The sequence below is a fragment of the Panthera pardus genome, unplaced genomic scaffold, assembly GCF_024362965.1.
Source record: "Panthera pardus isolate Hobbes unplaced genomic scaffold, ASM2436296v1 HiC_scaffold_2, whole genome shotgun sequence".
In the NCBI taxonomy this organism is placed as follows: domain Eukaryota; kingdom Metazoa; phylum Chordata; class Mammalia; order Carnivora; family Felidae; genus Panthera; species Panthera pardus.
This window is the reverse complement of record NW_026526765.1, coordinates 71,026,039-71,047,398: the sequence shown is the minus strand read 5'-3', so window position 1 is coordinate 71,047,398 and position 21,360 is coordinate 71,026,039. Positions and strand designations below refer to the sequence as shown.

Here is a 21,360-nt window from a genome sequence, read left to right as displayed (position 1 = left end):
CTCCAGGAAGAGAACCAGACATGTCTGTGTGGACTTTTCTTCCAAATTTTTGCTGGAAATGTTCACAGGATGGTTGCTCTTCCTTGTACAGTAGTCCCCCTTAACGGCAGAGGATATGCTCTGGGACCTGCCTAAAACCGTGGATAGCACCAAATCCTATACACATATACCTGCGATAAAGTTTCACTTATGCATTAGGCAGAGTAAGAGGTTAGCAACAATAACTAATAACAAAAATAGAACAATCTTAACAGTAATCTGTAATAAAGTTATATGAATGTGGCCTCTCAAAATATCTTACTGTATTGTACTCACCCTTCTTCTTGTGATGATGTGAGATGATAAAATGCCTACGTGATGGGGTGGGAGGTGAATGACGCAGGTAATGATGTAGAGTTAGGCTACTATTGACCTTCAGATGATTCGCCAGAAAAAGGATCATCTCCTTCTGACCGCAGTTGACCACAGGCACCTGAAACGGGAGTGCAAAAGTGCTGATAAACGGGGACTACTGAATTTGGAAATCCAAAAAGGAAAAGAGATATCTCTTACTGTGCTCCATAAATGCCAGTCCCAGGAATCCCACCACTGGTCCTATTTCCCACCCTATCCCTAACCATCTTGTGCCCTCCACCCGATGACCATCCTGCAGGAAACTGATCAAGTGCATCATTTTTTCTGGTGTGACCAGCCATGCGAATATAGTGAGGCATTTTCTATAGGCCTACAACATTGCATGTTTAAAAAGTTAAGACCAATTTAAAGTGCAAGTATTACTCTGAAAATGCTCCCTAATTAATAAATGTTCTACATTTTTATGTGGGAATGTTTAATATTTAATTTTTCAATAATTTTATCATTTATAATTTATTAAATTTATTTTGTGGCTTGTATTTATTAAAAATTGATACACTTCCTATTTTTTTTACTCCAATGTTAGACTATTTTTATGCAAAGTGAAAAAAACTGTGCTTTTAAGTCACTGAATTCTTTTTTTAAAGCCTCGATGGCAGGGTATTAAGGTTCCAATATCCTCAGCCTCCTTTATGATACTTCTCCCAACATTTTCTCAATGACTATTGTGTTTTCTAGGTCAGGGGATCGGCAACCTTTTAGATGTGAGTGAAGATGTTCAGCTTTTTTTCTCCGATGATCTGGGAGCAGAGGTTTTTGCAGTGCTAAATTTCACGGAATAAGAATGGTAGGACTTAGAGCTGCAACGGTCTACAGGTCCCTGAAAACTCAGACCCAAGATGTATGAAGATGGGTTGAGTTGCTGAGTGATAGCTCAAGCATATGCAGCTTGCTGTCAGGCAAGATAAAAGGTGACAGAGAATACTAGGGGTTGGTGGTAAATGTCTCAACCATTCAAAACGAAATGTTTTCAAAGAAACAAAACACGTATGATGTCTGTGGTCTGGATTCTGGAATTCAAGGATTCAAGGAATTCTGGATTCAAGGAAACCCTTGAGTCTTGAAACCGAAGTCTGAATACAGCCTCTGCAAGGAAACCCTTGAGACTTGAAACTGAAGTCTGAATATAGGGCTGTATGTCCTCCTAGGTGGTGGGAATGGTATTATTAAACTTCTTTCTGTACTGTGGATTTGGGGCAGCTCAAGTTGTGATTGAGGTCGGAAGACCACATGTGTGTTAAATGGAGAGAAATACTAGGATAAAATTCGGTAAACACACAGCAGGCCCAATTCATTCAGTGCACATGTGTTTATTTACTAGGTGAGGTGCCCATGAGATCAGATAAAAAGAGAGACACGAGGGGGTGTGAAGGGCATTGTGGTGAAAATTGCAGCATGAACAAGGAGAAGGGAAGCATGATCTTTTTCGCACTGTAAGGCACCAAAATTCTACGAACCAAAGCCAGTTAAACGGGGATGTCAAGTGTTGCGAGGTGCTGGGTTCAAAAATAAGATATAAAATCATTAATGTCAAAATCTACCACTCCCTGCACTTGACACTTTTAATGACAACTCGTTTCCTCACCCCGGCTAGAACCCAGGGCAGAGTCCACATCTGTTTATCTTTATTTCCCGGCATCCCACACAGTGCTTTGCTCACAGTTACTCCCATAAAGATGGGCCAACTGAATGAATGCTTATACCCAGACCATCTCTAGCTTGTAATCCACAGGCGGATAGGGTGTTTGTATTTTTCATCAATTTGCCTTCCCAAGAGCCTAGAACAGTGCTCTGCCCTGAAGGTGCTTGAATGAATGCTGAGCCAGTTGAGGAGAACCCTTTGATACTCAATTCTTTTCCTGATCCAGGCCTCCCCCAGTGCCCTTCTCCCAACCTGGCAAGGCTGAGTTGGGTCTCCTTCAGTGCCAAACACTCCTGTAATCTAGCTGCTGAGCGTCTGTAGCATTTTGATATAATGCATTAAAACATTTCCTCAGCCAAGCGTTTTACACAACATAAAATATTTTCCTATGCTAATGTTTCTTTTATTGAGTTTTTTACAAAAAAAAATTATCACACATTCTACGGATATTCAGCAACACTTACTCAACTGAAACACAAAATAAAATTACAGAAACACCAAATACAGACATTCTCTCAAATTAACCGGAAAGAACTTATTGTTAGTGAAGAATAAATGCCACAAGGTAAACTGCAGCACAGCGCTTGGCTAGGGCTCTCTTCCATCAAGCATCATGACATCGGTGGGGGACCTCACCGGTGGGTCAGTTCTACTGTCCCTTTATCTGCTGACCCAGCACCCGAGACTGAGCACTTCAAGTGTAAGTCATAGAAGAGGGTTTACACTGTAGCTCCAGGCTCCACAAAGCAGACAGATGCTACACATTGTACAGCCTCAAATGAATGGAAATGAGGAGGATATGTAGACTTGGCAAAAGCTACTGGGTTGAGAGAACACTCCCTGCCAGAGGAAAGTAGAAGTGGCCTCACTCTGGGGAAGGACCATTGCCTGGGAAGACGATGATATGGAGATGTCAGAGGTGAGCAGATATTAAAGATCTGTGCATGGAGGGGAGACTGTGACAAGGAAGAGGTGTAGGGAGCATGTCAGATAGGAGGTCAGTGAGAGGACGTCATGTGGAGGTGCCTCTGTTCTGGGAAGTGAGGTCCAAGCTTGTGTATGGCACTCAGGGAAGACATCGAGTAGAGTAACTGTGCAAAGCTTAACTCTTTATGCTTCCATTTGCAACTGTGAATCCCACCAGTTTGGACCCCTGTGAGTCACAGGCCAAGGACCAAGGAGCCTGGACCCCGGCCAACAGGGTTAATGGCGCTTGTGCATGCATATATGCGTCATATCTGATCCTCGAAATCGCCCAAAAATTTGTCATGAGTATTTTTACTTCTGCTTGACAGGTGAGGGGGCCAAGGACCAGGAAGTTTGAATAGCTTGCAAAATGTTGTCCTCCATTGAGAGAGGGAGGTCACACTGGATTCAGTTCCTCCCACCACTCGCCCACTGGTCCTCTCTCTTATTTCCATTACATCTCTGTTCAGATTTCACCCTTTCATTGAAGGTTTCCCTGATTACCATTTATAAGTAGGAACCTCACTCCGCATCAGCACCTCTTTCCCCTTTCCCTGCCCCCAAACTTATGACGCTCAGAAATACTAATACTTCCTTGTCTGCTGTTTACTGATCTCTCTTCCTTCCCCACCACAATGTGGAGTCAACACAAGCAGGATTTGTCTATTATATTTACTGCTATGTCCTCCCAACCTAGAACCATGCCTGGCACATCACTCTTGCCTAATCTTATTTGACATGTATGGACCAGGACTTCTGAATCATCTGGGGATCTTGTGCAAATGCAGATTCTGATGCCTGGGATAGGGCCTGTGGTGCTGATGTGGCCTGTCTGGGGACCGTCTTCCACGAAATCTGGCGTTCCTTTAGCTCAGATCGGGTAGTGGGCGGAGATGGCCATAGAAGAGGGTGAGGCAGGGATAGAAAGGAGGAGAATAATCAAAACGAATCCTGTATAAATAATTTTCTAATCTCAGTAATTTGTCTTTGATCTCATGAGCATCTTGAATGTGTGATATTTCTAAATTATAAACCCCACAGCACTCTGACCAGCCACCAAGCCTCAGATCCACCAGCTTCCCTGAAGAACACTTTAGAAGTTGTTCTGCAGTGGAAAACCTGGTTCAATTGCTAAGCACACCTTAAAAATAGAAAAGCCTCAAAGGCTGCGGCCAAAGAAACCAACTCTCTCAAACAGGGATTTTCTTTAGGGTCTGTTTGGCAAACACGTATGTTTCTTACTTTGAGGCAGGTCATGTCAGCAGTTTAATTTAAGACATCAAATGAGAAACAATCTGTCTGGTATAACCTTTTGCCGGTGAAATGAACAGCCTCTGAGCCAGCTCCCAGAGAACACTCTCATTATCCTGGTCTCCGTGACATGGGACATATTGTCTCTTTTCTTGACTTGACCTTAACACATCACTGATGCAAAACATATTTCTAGTTTGAAAAATAGTCATCTAGAAAATAAAACCATTTCATCGTCTCAGCAACAGTTCTGAGCCTCAGCACTGTTGAAAATGTGTTTTATTTGTTTGATTTGTACCACTGACTGGTTCTAGCCTCTTAAAAAATTAGGGAAATATTTGTGAGCAGAGAGGTACACTGAAAAAATTTATTCTTTCCATTCCAAACATAAGGTCAGCAGACTAAGATCAATGGGAACATGGATTCTTTGATTTTGGTCACCAAAGTTTCTTGGAAACTCAAGGAAAAAGAGGGTGTTGTTTGGAAGTGAAGATTCATGATCAAATTAAAGGGGAAAATATATGAAATCTCTAAAACTCTTTAAAATAGCAAAAACGTGGGGCGCCTGGGTGGCTCAGTCGGTTGGGCGGCCGACTTCGGCTCAGGTCATGATCTCGCGGTCCATTTGTTCGAGCCCCGCGCCGGGCTCTGTGCTGACAGCTCAGAGCCTGGAGCCTGCTTCGGATTCTGTGTCTCCCTCTCTCTGACCCTCCCCCGTTCATGCTCTGTCTCTCTCTGTCTCAACAATAAATAAACGTTAAAAAAAATAAAAATAAAATAGCAAAAACGTGATTTATATCGTGTAGAGTTCAGCGGAATGGGGGGAGAAAGATTAGGGTCCATTTAACTTAATGAGAGACTTTCATAGATGACGAAATTGTGGCTTGCAGAGGGAGACCTGCTCAAAAATATGTAGCTATAGTTGGAAGAGGCAGGACTAGAATTCAGGGCTCCTAGTTTGCAGGTTAATGGCCTTTCCACTGGAGTTACTTTTTTTCCCTGACAAAAATCCTATACAATGGTTATGCTTGTATTTATTGGTGCATTAATTATATGAGGGCTTCACTGGACCTAGATCAGTTAGGATTAGCATCAACTACCACCAACAATGGCTGACATAAGATAAAAATTTATATTTCACTCATTTGAAAAAAGATTGGTGGTAGGCAGATCTGCTGTGGTAACTCCCAAGAAATTAGGGACCCACTCTTAACTTTTTGTTCCATCTTCCTATTGTCAATTCGTGACCCAAGATGGATGCTGAAATTCCAACCATTATGTCCACACTACATGCTGGAAGATGAGAAGAAAGATAAAGGGCAAAGGGTCTTTGTTTTGCTGTCTTTTTCTCTTTTAAGGAGGCTTCCACAAATTTCCAACAATTTCTGCATATATCTCACCAGCCAGAACTTATATTGCCTCAAGGGAGAGTGGGAAAGGTGACTCCACATCAAATTAGGGTTCTATTCCTGAGGAGGAAAGAGAACATGGGTCTTTGGAGGCAATGAGTGGTCTCTGCCACTGGACAGTGTATATATAGCATTAAAAGCACCCCTGTGGCATGTCTACATTTGGCTTCCTTAAAATCAAAACATTAGGAGTTATGGTTCTGCGAGTGGTAGATCAGTTTGTCTTGGACTAACCGTTGCACAGAAAACAATTAAACTCTGGGGGTAGAAACAAAAACAAACACAAACCTCTTGACGTCACAGGAGAACACCCTAAAGTAAGCAACTATTAAAGGGAATTCAGCCATTTAAAGAAAGGAACCACACTCACTTGGGTGAGCCCCACCTTTACATGGCTTTTCCCCTGAGGGCACTCCCCAGTTGTCATGGTACCAAGATGGTTGGAACCTGAGCAGAAAGCTGCTATCTATAGACTTGAAGGCTCAGAAAAGCGTCCAAGAGATGGGACATTGAGCGGGAACATTCTGGAAATAAAAGACACCATCAGAACCTGCATACAAACTCTCCAACAATCCTTGGCTGAGTTCTGTTGTGTGCCTGCATGGGGAAGACCCCAGTAAAAGCCACAATTGGAAGGCTGGAAAGATTAAAAAGGCATTTCAGCTCTGCCAACACAGGCAAGAAAGCGTTTGGAGTCTAAGTCCCTCCAAGTTAGAGGGACTTGGCTATTATTTTTAAAAATATTTTTTCCTCTCCTATTCTTTTCTTTTTTTTTTCTTTGTCTGGGATTTGCACATGTATTAGGGTACTTGTACCACAGGCCACTGAGGCTTTGTTCTTTTTTCTTCCCTTAGCTTTTTTGCTTTCCATTCTTCAGATTACATCATTTCTATTGCTATATATTCACACCCAGTGACTCTTCTGCCAACTCACATTTGCTCTTAAACCCATATTCAATGAATTTTCTATTTCAGATATTGTACTTTTCAGTTCTAGAATTTCCATTTTTTAAAATATAGTTTCCATTTCTCTGCTAAGATTCCCCATCTGTTCACTCATTATGATCATTTTTTTTTCTCAAAGTACTAGGGCATATTTATAATAGTTTCTTTAAAGTTCTTGCTTGCTAACTCCAATATCTGGATCGTATCAGGTCTATTTCGACTAATTTTTTTTCTTGAGTGTGAGTCAGCTTTTCCTTCTCCTGAACATACCTTTTAGTTATTTTTATTATACACAGGATCTTGTAGATCATATGTTGCAGAGTTTCTGTCTTCTGTTATCTTCCTGTGTTGACTTTTAACTTTTTTTCCTTTAGGCAGTTAGATTATTCGTTGATGACCTTGAACTCGTGAGAGAGAGTTAGAGAGAAAACACAAGTCACTAATAGCAGGATGGAAAGGAGGTATCATTATAGATCCTACAAACATGAAAAAAAAACTAACAAGCAACTATTGACGATTTTATGACAATAAATTCTATAACTCAGATGCAATGAAGAAAAAAATCCCTTGTGTTATGTTGACACAAGAGAAAAGAAAAAAATGGAAAACCTCACAGAGAAACTATAGGTCCTATGATTTCACTGGAGAGTTCTTTCAACCATGTAAGAAACAAATAATACCAATTTTACATAGTCTTTCAGAAAATAAAGAAATATTACAAGGTCATAATATAACAGATAAAAATAAATGTGAGAATCTATATGATTATATAATTAATTTAAAAGGAATTTCTTCAGGATAAAGAAAAATGATATTAGAAGAAAATAAGTCATTACTTTATGTAATGAGGATCACCAGAAATAATAAATATGAGGGTAGATATTAAAAGATTAAGAAAAACATTTGACAAAATTCAACACTTGTTTGCAATAAAAACTCTCAGGAACTAAAAATAGAAGTGAATCTTGACAACCTTATGGAGGTCATCTACAGAACCTTATAGCTAAGAACATAATTGTGAATGACTAAATGCTTTCCCCCTCAGATCAGGAACAAGGATGTCAGCTCTCACCAGGTCTATTCAATATTCAACTGGGGCTCATAAGCCAGTGCAATAAATCAAGCAAAATAAATAAAAGGCATAAATATTAGTAAGAAATAAGCACTATCCTTATTATTATGATATTTTGGACTAAAAAAAATCCTAGGAATCTGCAAAACAACTAAGATGTAATAAGTAAGTTTAGCAAGGTTGTTAGATGCAAGACAATAGATAAAAGTAAACTACAATTCTATATACTAGTAGCAAACAATTTAAAAATAAAAAATTTAGGGGCACCTGGGTGGCTCAGTCGGTTGGGCATCCGGCTTCAGCTCAGGTCATGATCTCATGATTTGTGAGTTCGAGCCCTGCGTCGGGCTCTGTGCTGACAGCTCAGAGCCTGGAGCCTGCTTTGGATTCTATGTCTCCCTCTCTGTCTGCCCCTCCCCTGCTCATGTTCTGTCTCTGTCTCTAAAATAAATAAACATTAAAAAAAAATTTAAAAATAAAAAATTTAAATTCCATTTATAGTAACATCAAAGTATGTAAAATACATAGGAATGATTTTAATAGAAGCAGTACAAGACCTCTATTCTTAAAGCTACAAAACATTGAGAAGAATTAAGGTTTAATAAATGGAGAAATATGTTTATGGACTAGGAAGCTCAGTATTGTTGGTAAGTCAATTATCCTTAAATTTATCCAGACTTTAAGTTTATTTATTTTGAGAGAAAGTGTGCATGTGTGTGTGTGTGTGCGCGCACACACACACACACACACACACACAGGAGTTGGGGATGGGCAGGGAGAGAAGGAGACAGAAAGAATCTCACAAACCGTGAGATGAAATCAAGGGTCAGACGTTTAATGACTGAGCCACCCAGGCGCCCCTATCCAGACTTTGAAATAAAATCCCAATTAAAGTTCTAATGGACCCTTAACATGGTTAAATTTAAAACACTGACAACATCAAATGTCAGGATGTGGAGTAATAGGAACCCTCATTCATTGGTAGTGGTGGTGGTGGAAAATGGTATAACCACTCTAGAAAACAGTTTTTCACAAGGTCTATGTTCATATACATATTCTATCACTCAGCAATTCCACTCCTAGGTAGTTACCCAAGAAATTTCACTCCTAGGAATATACCCCATAAGAAGAGTTGTACAAAGTTATTTACAGCTGCATTATAAATAGTAGTCAAAAACTGGTAACAAATTTCAACAGAATGGATTAAAAAATGCGGTAGAGTCACACAATGGACTCATCAATGATTGATACATATAACAGTGTGGATAAATCTCAAAAACAATTATGTGAGGGAAAAACATTATACCCAAAGGATATATACTGTATGATTCCATTTATAAGATGTTCAATAAGAGGCAAACAGAATAGGGGATAGAAATCAGAACAATGGTTGTCTGTGGTAGGGTGAGAGGATTGAGGAAATTTCTGGGTAGTGTATACACACATATGTGTATATGTATACACAAACACACATATACATTATATATATTGTTTTTTTTATAAATTATATAGCTTGTTTGTGGGCTTGTTACAAAAGTCTACACCTTTGTCACAATGCAGAGAACTGTACCTTAATATATATGTATTTTATTGTAGATGAACTACACTTCAATTGAAAAAATGGTATTTTTAAAACATGATTTCTCATCAGTTGGATATCTGTTTTGGTTTAAGCAGGTCAAGTAAAAGCCCTCTGATTAGCAAATTTAGGACAGCTAGTTAGATACTTAATTGAAAAAGTTTATTTAAATATCATTTAAACATATATATGTTCATATATTTTTTCAGTATTTTAATATAAAACATATATACACATCTATATAAATATAAAACACATATATAAACACACATAACTTATATACAAATTTATACTAATATAAGACACACACATACACATTCAATGGCCAAGGCCATTTGGGTTCTACATTGTCATTCTTGTATAAACCATCACCATAACATACCATTTATGATTTCTAGTGTCAATTTCTTTAAAATGGAATAAGAAATTAAATTCATTGTGGAAGCAATCTAAATGCAAACTCCTTCTAGGTTTTTATAATTTTTCCCACATTTGTGAGCTCTCACATCTTGTGAGCTCTGTAACTGACTTGAAAGATTTTTGTGTGTGTGTGCTTTTCCTTTCATCTCAATTTCCAAAGCACTCAACTTTGTTTTCATAGCAGAGAAGTGACACTCTCTTTTTCCCATTCTTATTTGATTGGTTTACATCATATTTAATTTAATTACATCGTCACAATAACCATATAACCTTGCATTAAGGCACTGTTCAGATCCCTGTAACTTCTCATTTAAATCCAAGATAATGGCCTCCTTCCATACATCAAGATGTAATAAAGTCACAGGAAGGTAAAGCTTTGTTTTTTTAATCTATAAACCTCTTTCAGGGTCCCTCACCTTCCTTGCCCTCTTTGCATCGCTTTTGCCCCAACAGCTATAATCCACAGTGAAACTGTGGCAACGCTCTCAGCCCTTTCCTATGTGCTTTCTTTTCTCTGAAATGGTTTAAAGATCTTTACAATCATTGTTTCCTAAGTGGCCAATAAACATGTGAAATGGTACCCAGCTTTTTAAATATTCTGGAGAATGCAGACTAAAACCATGATAAGATATCACTACATGGCAATCAGAAGGAAATAAGTGATCACTAAGCACTTCCATACTCTGCTGATGGATATGTGAACTGGCTCACCCAATTTGGAAAATGGTGTGGTATCATCTAATAAAATTGAAGATAGGCAAATAGTAGCACTTCCTCTCCTATGTCTGTATCTGGAGATGTGTGCTTATGTGCACTATGACACTTGTACAAGATTGGTTTTGGCAGCAGGATTTGTAATTGTCCCAAACTGGAAACAAGCCAAATGCTTTTCAATAGCAGAATGGATAAATAGTAGTGCGTCCACACAACAGAATATTAAGTAGCAATAAAACCGTATAAACTAGAGTTACACGCAATAAAATGGATGGATCCTAGAAACACTATCAAATAAAAAAGAAAGTCACAAAACAATACACACAATATGATTCTTTCATGCAAAGTTCAAAACCAGGCAAAACCAAACTGTATTTTTTAAAGTTTTTTAAATGTTTATTTGTGTGTGTGTGTGTGTGTGAGAGAGAGAGAGAGAGAGAGGGAGAGAGGGAAAGAGAATGAGTGGGAGAGGGGCAGAGAGAGGGAGACACAACATCTGAAGCAGGCTCCAGCCTCTGAGTTGTCAGCACAGAGCCTGATGTGGGGCTCGAACCCACAAACTGCGAGACCATGACCTGAGCTGAAGTCGGACACTTAACCGACTAAGCCACCCAAGCACCCATATTTTTAAGGATGCATACAGGTAATACAGCAAAAATAACAAGAAAATGATTTGCATAGAGTCCAGGAGAGTGGTTGCATCTGGAGACAGGGTGATGCATGGGCCAGGGAGGGGGTACTTGTGGTAAGGGCTTCTAGGGTGCCAGTCATGCTCTATTTCTTGACTTAAGTGGAACTTAGTTCACAACTGTATTACATGAATGTGTTATATTCTGTTGTATTCACAGCAAAACGTTTTAAAACACTGAGTGTTTTCTATGTTTGGGGATCAGTTTCAAATATATAGTTAATCCTTGCAGGCATGAAGATTCTGATCACTAATTTTCTTAGACTGTTTGGTTAATGATTAGAGTGAAGTAGAGCTAAGAAGAAACAGGAACAGTAACATTCAACAGCAGGGAGAAGAGTAGAGAAGTGGACCACACATTCATTAGTATACATTTGAGGGAAGGCAGTCGTCTTAAGTTATCTAATAAAGAGGGGTGCCACTTAATTTTACATTAAGTCAAATTATTTAAGTTATCTATAAGTGTACTTCCCAGTATTTGCCTCTCCACATCTGTGAACCCCGTATAGTAATTCAACTTTTGATTTGGAATCAAAAAAACATTAATAAAAGCTTTATTGAAATCCAATTATCAAGATGTCTTTTCTCCCCCACTTTAGCCAGTAAGTGACTCAGTTGCAAGATGTTGCTTAAAATACCATAAAATTATTTCTATTAACAAAATCAAGTTTGCTGAGATTTCTCCATTTATTTTAGCATTATTTGTAAAAATTACCCTTGTTATTAGCCACCGAGGACCATCAAGGCAGCATATATTTTTATAGCACTTCTTAAAAAGCCCTTACTTTAGGCACTACTTTTTCATCTTTCATTATGTTAATCACTAAAAACTTCAAAGAACAGAAGATTGAACAGACTGCCGTCAGTAGGCATCATTTATGACTGGATGTTACATATGAGCACATGTGCGTGTACACGCATGCGCACACACACACACACACACACACACACACAGGGCCACAGACACACCACTGGGAGATTTAAGGCTGGAGAAAGAATCTGAGCGAGTGCCCGTCAGCCTGTCTCGCTAGGCATTCCCAGGTCACTCAATGTTAATGCCTCTCATGTCCAGATCTCTCAAGTGATGCCAAATGGGGAAAAGTACAAGAAACATCTATCACGTGGTGAATACAAGAGCCAAAACAAACACTTGCCCTTTGGGTGTTTCTCTTTTCTTGGACTGATGGCATCCATACATAGTTTTATTATCCAAGAAGAATCATAAAAAGGGGGATGCTCTTTGGAGTTGTTACAGAGATGATTTTACTGTGCTCAAGTTTATTTTCTGGAGATGGTTGCATTTCAGGGACTGAGGGAGCTATATTGCTGCATTTATAACTACAAAATATATCAAGAAACTAGAAATAACTTTTAGAAGCATGATGCCCCAAACAGAAAGCAACATAAAATCCACCACTGGTAATACGGGTAAATCAACTGTGGTTTATTCATATAATGAAGCGGATAGACTTGACCCTAAAACTGCTCGTTTCAGCGATAGGTTATCACATTATCAGACAAGTCTCTGTATCACTAAAAGGTTTGATATCAGATTTATCTGTGTAATTAAAAATGAAGTGATAATGAAAGGGTCCCCCACTGTTTTACAAAACAGTGTGGTGGTCCTTTGATTCCTGTGGTAATGACATAACAGTCTGCAAGAAATCCCATAGCTGCCTCACCGCCACTTGGACAGCTGTTCTGCTCACAATTCCAACGACAGTCGGCTAGAAACCAGGAAGTTGGGCAACACTGTGCTCCCAGCGCACAAGAAGAGAAGGGTGAGTTACTGTGTTCCCCACCTCTGTCACCATTTAGACACGGGATTGTGTAAACCCTGCTTCACACGGAGCTAACCTCCACTACCAAACCAGGAGGGAACCTCACAATTCTTGATAATCAATCATTTTAAACAAGGTATACAACCCTTTTCCTTTAAAATTTAATAAGATATTTGATACAAAATATTTTTTTACATAAACATACATTATGGAGCAGATTAATAAAACAAATACTCTGAAGCCACCTTCAACTTATAAAATAGAATCTACAGATTCTTTTGAAGTCTCTTTGTGAGGTCCTATAATCCCAACCCACTGTCTGCTCCCCACAGAGGTAACCACAACTCTGAAATTTGGCAGTTGTTACCTTTATCTTTCCTCCTTTTTATAAATACATGTGTGTCCCTAAATAACAGCTTACTTAATTTTGCTTGTTTTCACTTGATTCTAGGATAGAACACACTTTAGGTTTTCTTCCTACCTTTCAGGTTATTCCACCTCAATTTCCTTGCTCTTCCAGTCTTCCAAATCTAGGCATGCCCGGACACAGTCCTTAGACCTCTTTCCAGCTAAATTAATGGGTGATGACCAAGTATGATGGTTACAGACAGGTGTATACATGGTTTTAAATGCCACCGATAAGTCCCTCTTCTGAGCTGACCTTCCGTATCTGACTGCATACTCAACATACTCACTGAATGTCTAATAAGCATCTCAAAATCAACTCATCCAAAACCGAGACTTCGATCTTCTCCAAAAATTTTTTTCTTCTCCAAAAAATGGAAACTCCACTATCTTTTTTTTTAATTTTTAAATTTTACTTAAATCCAAGTTAGTTAACATATAGTGTAATAATGGTTTCAGGAGGAGAATTTAGTGATTCATCACTTACATATAACACCTAGGGCACATCCCAACAGGTGCCCTCCTTAATGCCCATCCCCCATTTAGTCCATCCCCCCACCCAACAACCCTCAGAGTGTTCTCTGTATTTAAAAGTCTCTTCTGGTTTGCCTGTATCCTATTTCATTTTTTCTTCTGTGAGATTAGAGAGATTGTTTGGAAAAGTCTCATACTATATCCATGTGTCTTAATCTCTCAGTCATCCACATGGAAATTATCCATACAAAAGAAAAAAAAGGATTTTCTTTAATTTCTGTTTCACTTTACTCAGATCTACCTTTCAGTTTGCAAATTCCCCCTTTGGCTGAATACCACTACTATTCAAGCCTTCCATCTTAATTTCTTTTTTGTTTTTAATTTTTAATGTTTATTTCTGAGACAGAGAGAGACAGAGCATGAGTGGGGGAGGGGCAGAGAGAGAGGGAGACACAGACTCAGAAGCAGGCTCCAGGCTCTGAGCTGTCAGCACAGAGCCCGATGCGGGGCTCGAACACACAAACCGTGAGATCGTGACCTGAGCCGAAGTCGGACCCTCAACCGACTGAGCCACTCAGGCGCCCCCTTAATTTCAATTATTACATTTTGATTTCTAAAAATTCTATTTAGCTCTTTTAAGAATGTATCTGTTCATTTTTTTGATAGCTTTTTTCTTATATGTGTTTTAAATAACTTTTTTATATCTTTAAGTGTATCAAAACTTTTTGTATTATGGACTTGAAAATTTAATATTGACACCTTTGCAGATGTGTTTGTTTTTTTTTTTTTTCTGTTGACTAGCGACTAGTGTTGGTTTATTTTCTGTTCTCTGTGATTTAAAAATTTTTTTTTAATGTTTATTTTTGAGAGACAGAGAGAGAGACGGAGAGAGAGACAGAGAGAGAGACAGAGAGAGAGAGAGTGTGTGTGTGTGTGTGTGTGTGTGTGAGCGGGGGGGAGGGGCAGAGAGAGAGAGAAAGACACAGAATCTGAAGAGGCTCCAGGCTCTGAGCTGTCAGCACAGAGCCTGATGCAGGGCTCGAACTCACAAGCCATGAGATCATGACCTGAGCTGAAGTTGGATGCTTAATCCACTGAGCCACCCAGGCGCCCCCCCTTTTTTTAAAAAAAAATTCTTTAAAATTTCTCTGTGATTTTAGATTGTGAGTTTAAATTAGTTGCCACTCTATTGGGGGGGGGGGGGTTCTTTTAAGGACTGGATTAAAGGTACCTTTCTCAAAGGATGATTTTTGTTTGCTTTTGTCAGGCAATGAGCATTCCTGTAATGAATCCTTTTAAAATACAAATAAGCAACACAAACTATGCAAGTACTGGAGATTCAGGTACTAAACCATGTGAATGGTAGCCAGTGGCTATTAATTTTCAAGAAAACCTTAAAAAAAAAAACCAAAATAACTCGAGACTAGCCAAGGCTGAAAATGACTATTTGCATCTTCAATTTTGGTTTTGTTTTATTTTAGTTCACTTCAGGGATCCTGGTTTTATGTGACGTGAACTCTTGATTTGTGTCCCAATTATCCACAGGCCCAAAGTTTTATACACATTCTCTAGGCTACAGTGATCAGTATAGTCTCCCAGATTTTGCAAGTTTCCAAGCTTCTCTAGAGATAAAAGTTTTAGCAAGCATCACAATCACCCAGAGGATTTTCTAGAACACAGATTGCACGGTCTTTGCCACAGTCACTCAACTCCGCCGTTGTAGCACAAGAGCAGCTACAGATAAGACATAAACAAATGTGTGTAGTTGTGTTCCAATAAAACTTTATTTACAAAAATATATATCAGGCCAGGTTTGGCCTGGGGCCATAGTTTGCTGACCCCTGTTCTTGATTGATGTCCCTACTCTGTTCCTGGTCACAAGAGGTTCCTTTTGCTTTCTTGCAGGCACAGCTAGTCATTTAAAAAGGTTTAAAAAGGGGTGTCTGGGTGGCTTAGTTCGTTTAAGCGTCCCACTCATGATCTCAGGGTTTGTGAGTTCTAGCCCGGTGTTGGGCTATGGGTCGGGCTATGCACTAACAGTGTGGAGCCTGCTTGGGATTCTCTCTCTCTCTTTCTCTGCCCATCTCTCTCTCTCAAAATAAATGAATAAACTTAAATTTTTTTCTAAAGGTAAAAGGGTTTAAAATTATTTTACTGAAAATTTCAGAGGTTACATAGCAGAAAATCTTTCAGGATCTTCATTCTAACATATTGGCAGAAATAGAAGTCCTGCATTTAAATTTCTACTTGTTGAAAGAATTTAGGGCAAGACTTTTCTAGTGGAAACGATCTTCCTTCCCTACATATCCAATCTCTTTAGTAGTCCATGAAAAGTTTATGATTAGGCTTGGTTTTTCTGTAGAGGCTTTTTCTACTCTCTGCCCCTACGGAACATACTTTTCTATTTCACTTGGCCGGCTACCTACCTACCCAGCTACCTACCTTAACTTGGCTACACCCTGAACTTGCCTTGCTGTCTCATTCCTGCATGACTTTGCACATACTTTTCCATCTTTCAGGTTTGCTCTCCCTTCCTTCCCCACACTAAGTTTGTAAATTCCTGTTATTCCTTCAGCCCTCATTAGAAGTACCTCTTCTGTGAAGCTCTTCCTCTCCAAAGCTGCTACTCTGTCTCATGTGTGCCCTCTAATTATGCCTATTATTACACCTATTGTACTCCACTGCCATTGCTAGTTTTCAAGAATGTCTCCTTGCTAGGCTATGAGAAACAAGGATGGGAATAAGTCTTATTTATCTTTAAATGACCAGTGCTGGGTACATGTTTTTTACTCAATAAATTTAACTGTTTACTTTTGAAAAATTGAATAAATGGCAAAGCAAATGAATGACTGTTTAGGGAATGGGATTTTAAACAAACCACTTGTTTAAACCCTTAAGGTTTTAATCTATCTCAGTAATCACTGGCCAAATTAGAACCTCCTAAACCCAGTCTTGTTCATTATCCTGGTTAGTCAAACCAACATAAAGTCAGGAGTGAAACACACAAGGATGTGGACCGCTGCATGCATCACACCCAACCAGCAACAGGGAGGCCATTTATTGTCTCTAAAATAAAACAAAAGACAAAGTATTTTGTTTCTCTTTTATTGCAACCCATTGCAAGGTCAAAAGATTCACGGAAATATAGAAACTACAAACTGGGTGAATTTCCTTTATCCACTCAAAAAGACATTAAAGACAAAGGACCAGAATTTTTCACTACAGCAATATATTTCATAGTCTTTATTCTGAAAATACTGTTGACATTTTGGAGAGGATACAAAGCCCTGCATTAAACGTGTTCACATATATTTATGACATTCTAAGCAAAACAAGAAACTATATTGCCCAGAAATCATTTTAAGCCTCATTTCAAAGCATCTAATGAGAACACATTCAACAACCATCACAGGATCACTCAAGGTGATGCTTTTTTTTTTTTTTTTTTCTGGTTGTTTTTTTGAGATTAATGCTTTGAGGCTGGATATGATGTTTCTACAGATTTCTACAAATATACCAAAGCAGTTTTCCAGGTTATGTTGCATCAGGCTTTCTGGATTAGTCAACATCTTAAAGAATAAGTGCAAGTTCCCCACCCTACCCCACCCCCAAGCTAAAGCATGTTATAGTGCTGTATTTGAGATTCAAACAACGCAACGTTATAAAAAAAATCAATTTTACACTTCTGAAACCATTTGACAAGCAAACTGTAACACTCTAAAGATGACAACTTTGAACTGAAATGGCACCATCCATATCATCAATGGCTCTCCCTTCTTTTTTTTTTTTTAACTATTTAAAATATAGTGTGACGTATATAAAAATTAAACTTTTGCTTATTCACTCAAGCTACTATTTCTATACATACTGTCTTATAAATTAGTTTTGGATTAAAAACCAGTTAAAATATAGTGAATTAAAATATTTTTCAGTGGTGGGGAAATGAATATGAAAACGATACTATTTGATGTGCAAGATGAACTCTTTTATTAATAATAAACAGTTTTTAATCTTACACAAATTGTATTCCTTTCAAATTAAATTAGTAATCTATCTAGTGATGGAAAAAATACCCTTGGTGCTTACTAAGTAGATTTTCTTAACTGATTGGGATTAAAAGCAAAACAATGCCACATCAGAAACATGTTGACGTAATCAAAGGAAACAGTGTTTACAAAAAAGGAGTCTTTATAAATAAGTGAATAGTATTTGAATGTAAAGCTATATTTTGTTTCTTACAGCTAGTATCATTTTAGCCATATTGGGGCTTACAGAAAGTGAAACTCAAACCTTAGTATATCTGTTAAAGACCAAAAAAAACCAGTTATGTCCACATTGGGGGAGAATAAATAGCAAACTCACAAGTCAGGGTTTTGTATCTAGCTCTACTGTGAAAGATAATCACTCTTTAGCTTAAAAAGGCTCCCTGTGGTCTTGATTATAAATCTAGACACAGGCAAGTTTACTTGAGCCTGAGTCCCTACTATGAATTAATGGTAAAGATGTGTGAAATCAAAACACATATTCATTTACTTATCGATATTGTCTTAACTGAAAGCTGGCAATCTTTAAACAAAGAAATGCTTATTTCTGACAAGTGTAAACAAAATCTTAATGAAAAGACTTTCTAATTTTTCCTCTTAACTCATACATTAACCAGCAATAGATCTTTGCAGTAGCACAAGAACTATTCAAAAATAACATGCATATATCCATAAAACCTGTTCTAAAGCTCAAAGCAAAGCAAAGAAAAAAAAAAGAGAGAAAAGAAAAAAAGAAAGTAATAGGAAGATTGTCTACTTATATCTCACTCATTAATTTTCTATTCATGTGACTACCTCCAAATTTCAGAAATACACGTTCATAATTACCAAAATTAACAAAAAAATAATTAAATGATCGGTAGGGTTGTTTTTAAATAACTGCGCACTATTAATTACATTGGTGCCTTTAATGTGGAGAATGCTAAGGTTAGCTCCAAATATCATTAAAATATATCTGGACCAGTTACTATCCATGAAATAAAAGCTAACACAACGTTAACACAAAACTTCACTGAAATATTCAGGACTCAACAGAACACATTTGCAAAATAATGAATAATTAACTTTTGTGAGCTGGCCAGGGGAGTTCAGATCGTTGCCTCCATATAAAAACTTCACAGAAGGCTTAATTCTCTCTAGTCCCTACATCATCTCCAGATAGCAAGTTGACCATTTGTGGATACAGTGAGTTAGGCAGAGCCACAGTGGATGACATGTTTCCTCAGTGACCTGGAGGAAGGCCCCTGTGTCAGAAATGGTCTAGAAAGAAACTGCCCTGGAGTTGTGTACGCACGCACGTGTGCATGTTTATGAGGGAGTGTAAGAACGTATATGTGTGTACGTGCTTGAAATTTTGCAGGGTACTGGTTTCCTGGTTTCCAATTAGTGCAACATCACTTCTGGTCTGGTGATCATCAGAAGTGCACGATTCTATCTCATCAAAAGACAAGACAGTTGCATTTATTTTGGGGCGTCTTCAAAAGGCAGTAGTTAGAAGCTCAAAATAATAGACCGATGTTTTTTTGGTTCTACAGGAAGAAAAAATTTTTAGAGAAACGAGTCTTTGAACTTAAAAACTAAAAGGTGTGTGTGGCTTTTGAAATCTTTAATTTTTAAGGAAAAAAAAAACCCAGCTCACCTGGGAACAAATAGCAATTGCGCTTATGCTATGCAGTATGCAAACAAGACACAAATATACACACTCGGGTACACCCGTACACGTGGAACAGTTAAAACCCTTCCAAGGGATCGCCTGCCCCAAATCTCCTGCTCCTCTCTGCCCTGCTGACTGATCCGGGTGGACCTACACGGGAGCAGGAGTGTTAGGAGGAGGCAGCAGACATGTTGGGGGTCCAGCCCATCTGATAGGCTCTCTCCAAGGTCCTCTTGCAGTCCTGCAGCACGGTGCTGAAGGTGATGTGGGGGTACTGCTGCACCAGCTGCTCCACTGTCACTTCATTGACCTGCAACCAAAGAAGAGCCATCGTCAAGCACAGGACGGGACGGCTGAGACCGCCCACTGCCCGTGTCCTCTGACTGACGTGCTAATGGTGGTAACAGGAACTCTCACCTCATTCCCCGTCAGCAATGTGAGCCAGTGTTCTGTGAGAAGGTATGTGTCCCTTTTTGCCTGACCTTCCCGATTTCCTGAGTACTACATTCACCCTCAGGGATTTTTTAAAGAAGACATAGGATATCAAGAAATCAAATGTGTTTTCTAGAAGCATAAATGATAGCGACTTGTTGAGATCTTAACAATGCCTACTGAAAAGCTAGTGCCTGGGAGGAGAGGCAGCAGGGAGATAGCATTCTAATGTGCATTTAGCTACATCATCAACCTGACAGCTTTTTTAGGACAAAACTGTAGAGTGGTAGAGAGGATCCACAGGAATCTAGATGGAAGTGTTGGGGGAAATGTTTATTTTTCTTCCCTTTAAATGTTAAGGCATTGCAAACTTCAAGTCCCTTTGTGAAAAGGGCTGAAATGTGAGGAATCAATAATTAAAACATACATGGCTGGCAGGTCAGGGATGGCCCCAATAGACCTTAACCATCAAAGATACCACCTTGATTCTTGATTAGACAAGGCAATCAGACAGGCCTAATTAAAACTAACACCTTTACAATTGCTGCGCTGTGAAGGGATTAATTTGTCAATTATTTTTAAGCTGATTGCAGTTCATATCACAGAAGTAGACAGCTTCCTTCATCCTTTAGATAAATAAATGATTAACCTAAGAACCACAACTTTTAGGTAGCTTTATTTAAAATCTTTATTGAACACCTGGGCATTTTCAAATGCATCAATATTTCATTTATACTGAGTAAGCTGGTCTGAAAGAAGGTGCTTATGATACATAATTTTGTGCTCCCTCTCCATGTCTGTCCATTCTTGAAAAAGATCAGGACCACCAAGAAATGCCTAAAACAACATCAAACCCTTGCTTTTTGCTTTGAAAGCCTGCCTAGAAGTATGACGACCATGACATTCAGTCGTCTATACTTTTCTGAGATAACATGATGTTTTCTGGGTGATTTGGAAAACTGTTATATATAATCTTTTTTTTTTTTAAATTGAGAATTGATATTTCAACATTGCACTGATGATACTTAATCTGTCAGAACACCTCTCTATTCAAGACTTGCTTGTATTAAATCAACTTTCACTCCAAATTCAACCAAACCATGTAGTTAATTCTTTTTGTGATAGTTATGATGTATAACATTGTTTTCAAAAACAAGAAGAAAATCATTTAAAGTAAAAAAGAAAAACTGATATACAAATTAGAGTTGAGAATATGAATTGATGGCCTTAAGAGGATTCTTATGCAACATTTTTAATTTTTTAATTTAAATTTATGATCTAAGTTTTGCTTGGGTTGAGGCAGCCTAAGACAGTACACTTAAGAAGGCCGTGCGCCGTCTGGCTCTATGTATCTCGGTAGCGTATTTTTGATACTCCAGTCACCTGACTTAATCCCAGATGATCAAACTGTCCAAGTTCTTTCTGGCCTCAGGGTCTTTGCACATGTTATTCTCTTTACCTGGAATAGTTTT

General features: G+C 38.5%; 1 protein-coding gene across 3 annotated transcripts in view; it reads right to left on the bottom strand.

Moving 5' to 3' along the window:
• Positions 1-16,848: 16,848 nt before the first annotated feature.
• Positions 16,849-21,360, bottom strand: part of FBXL17 (F-box and leucine rich repeat protein 17) — a 495,428-nt gene continuing 490,916 nt past the window's right edge. For all 3 annotated transcript variants that reach the window (XM_019450532.2, XM_019450533.2, XM_019450534.2), the window contains one exon: positions 16,849-19,766. In XM_019450532.2, the coding sequence (XP_019306077.2) occupies positions 19,626-19,766 (141 nt within the window). In that variant the 3' untranslated portion in view covers positions 16,849-19,625. The remainder of the gene's footprint in view (positions 19,767-21,360) is intronic.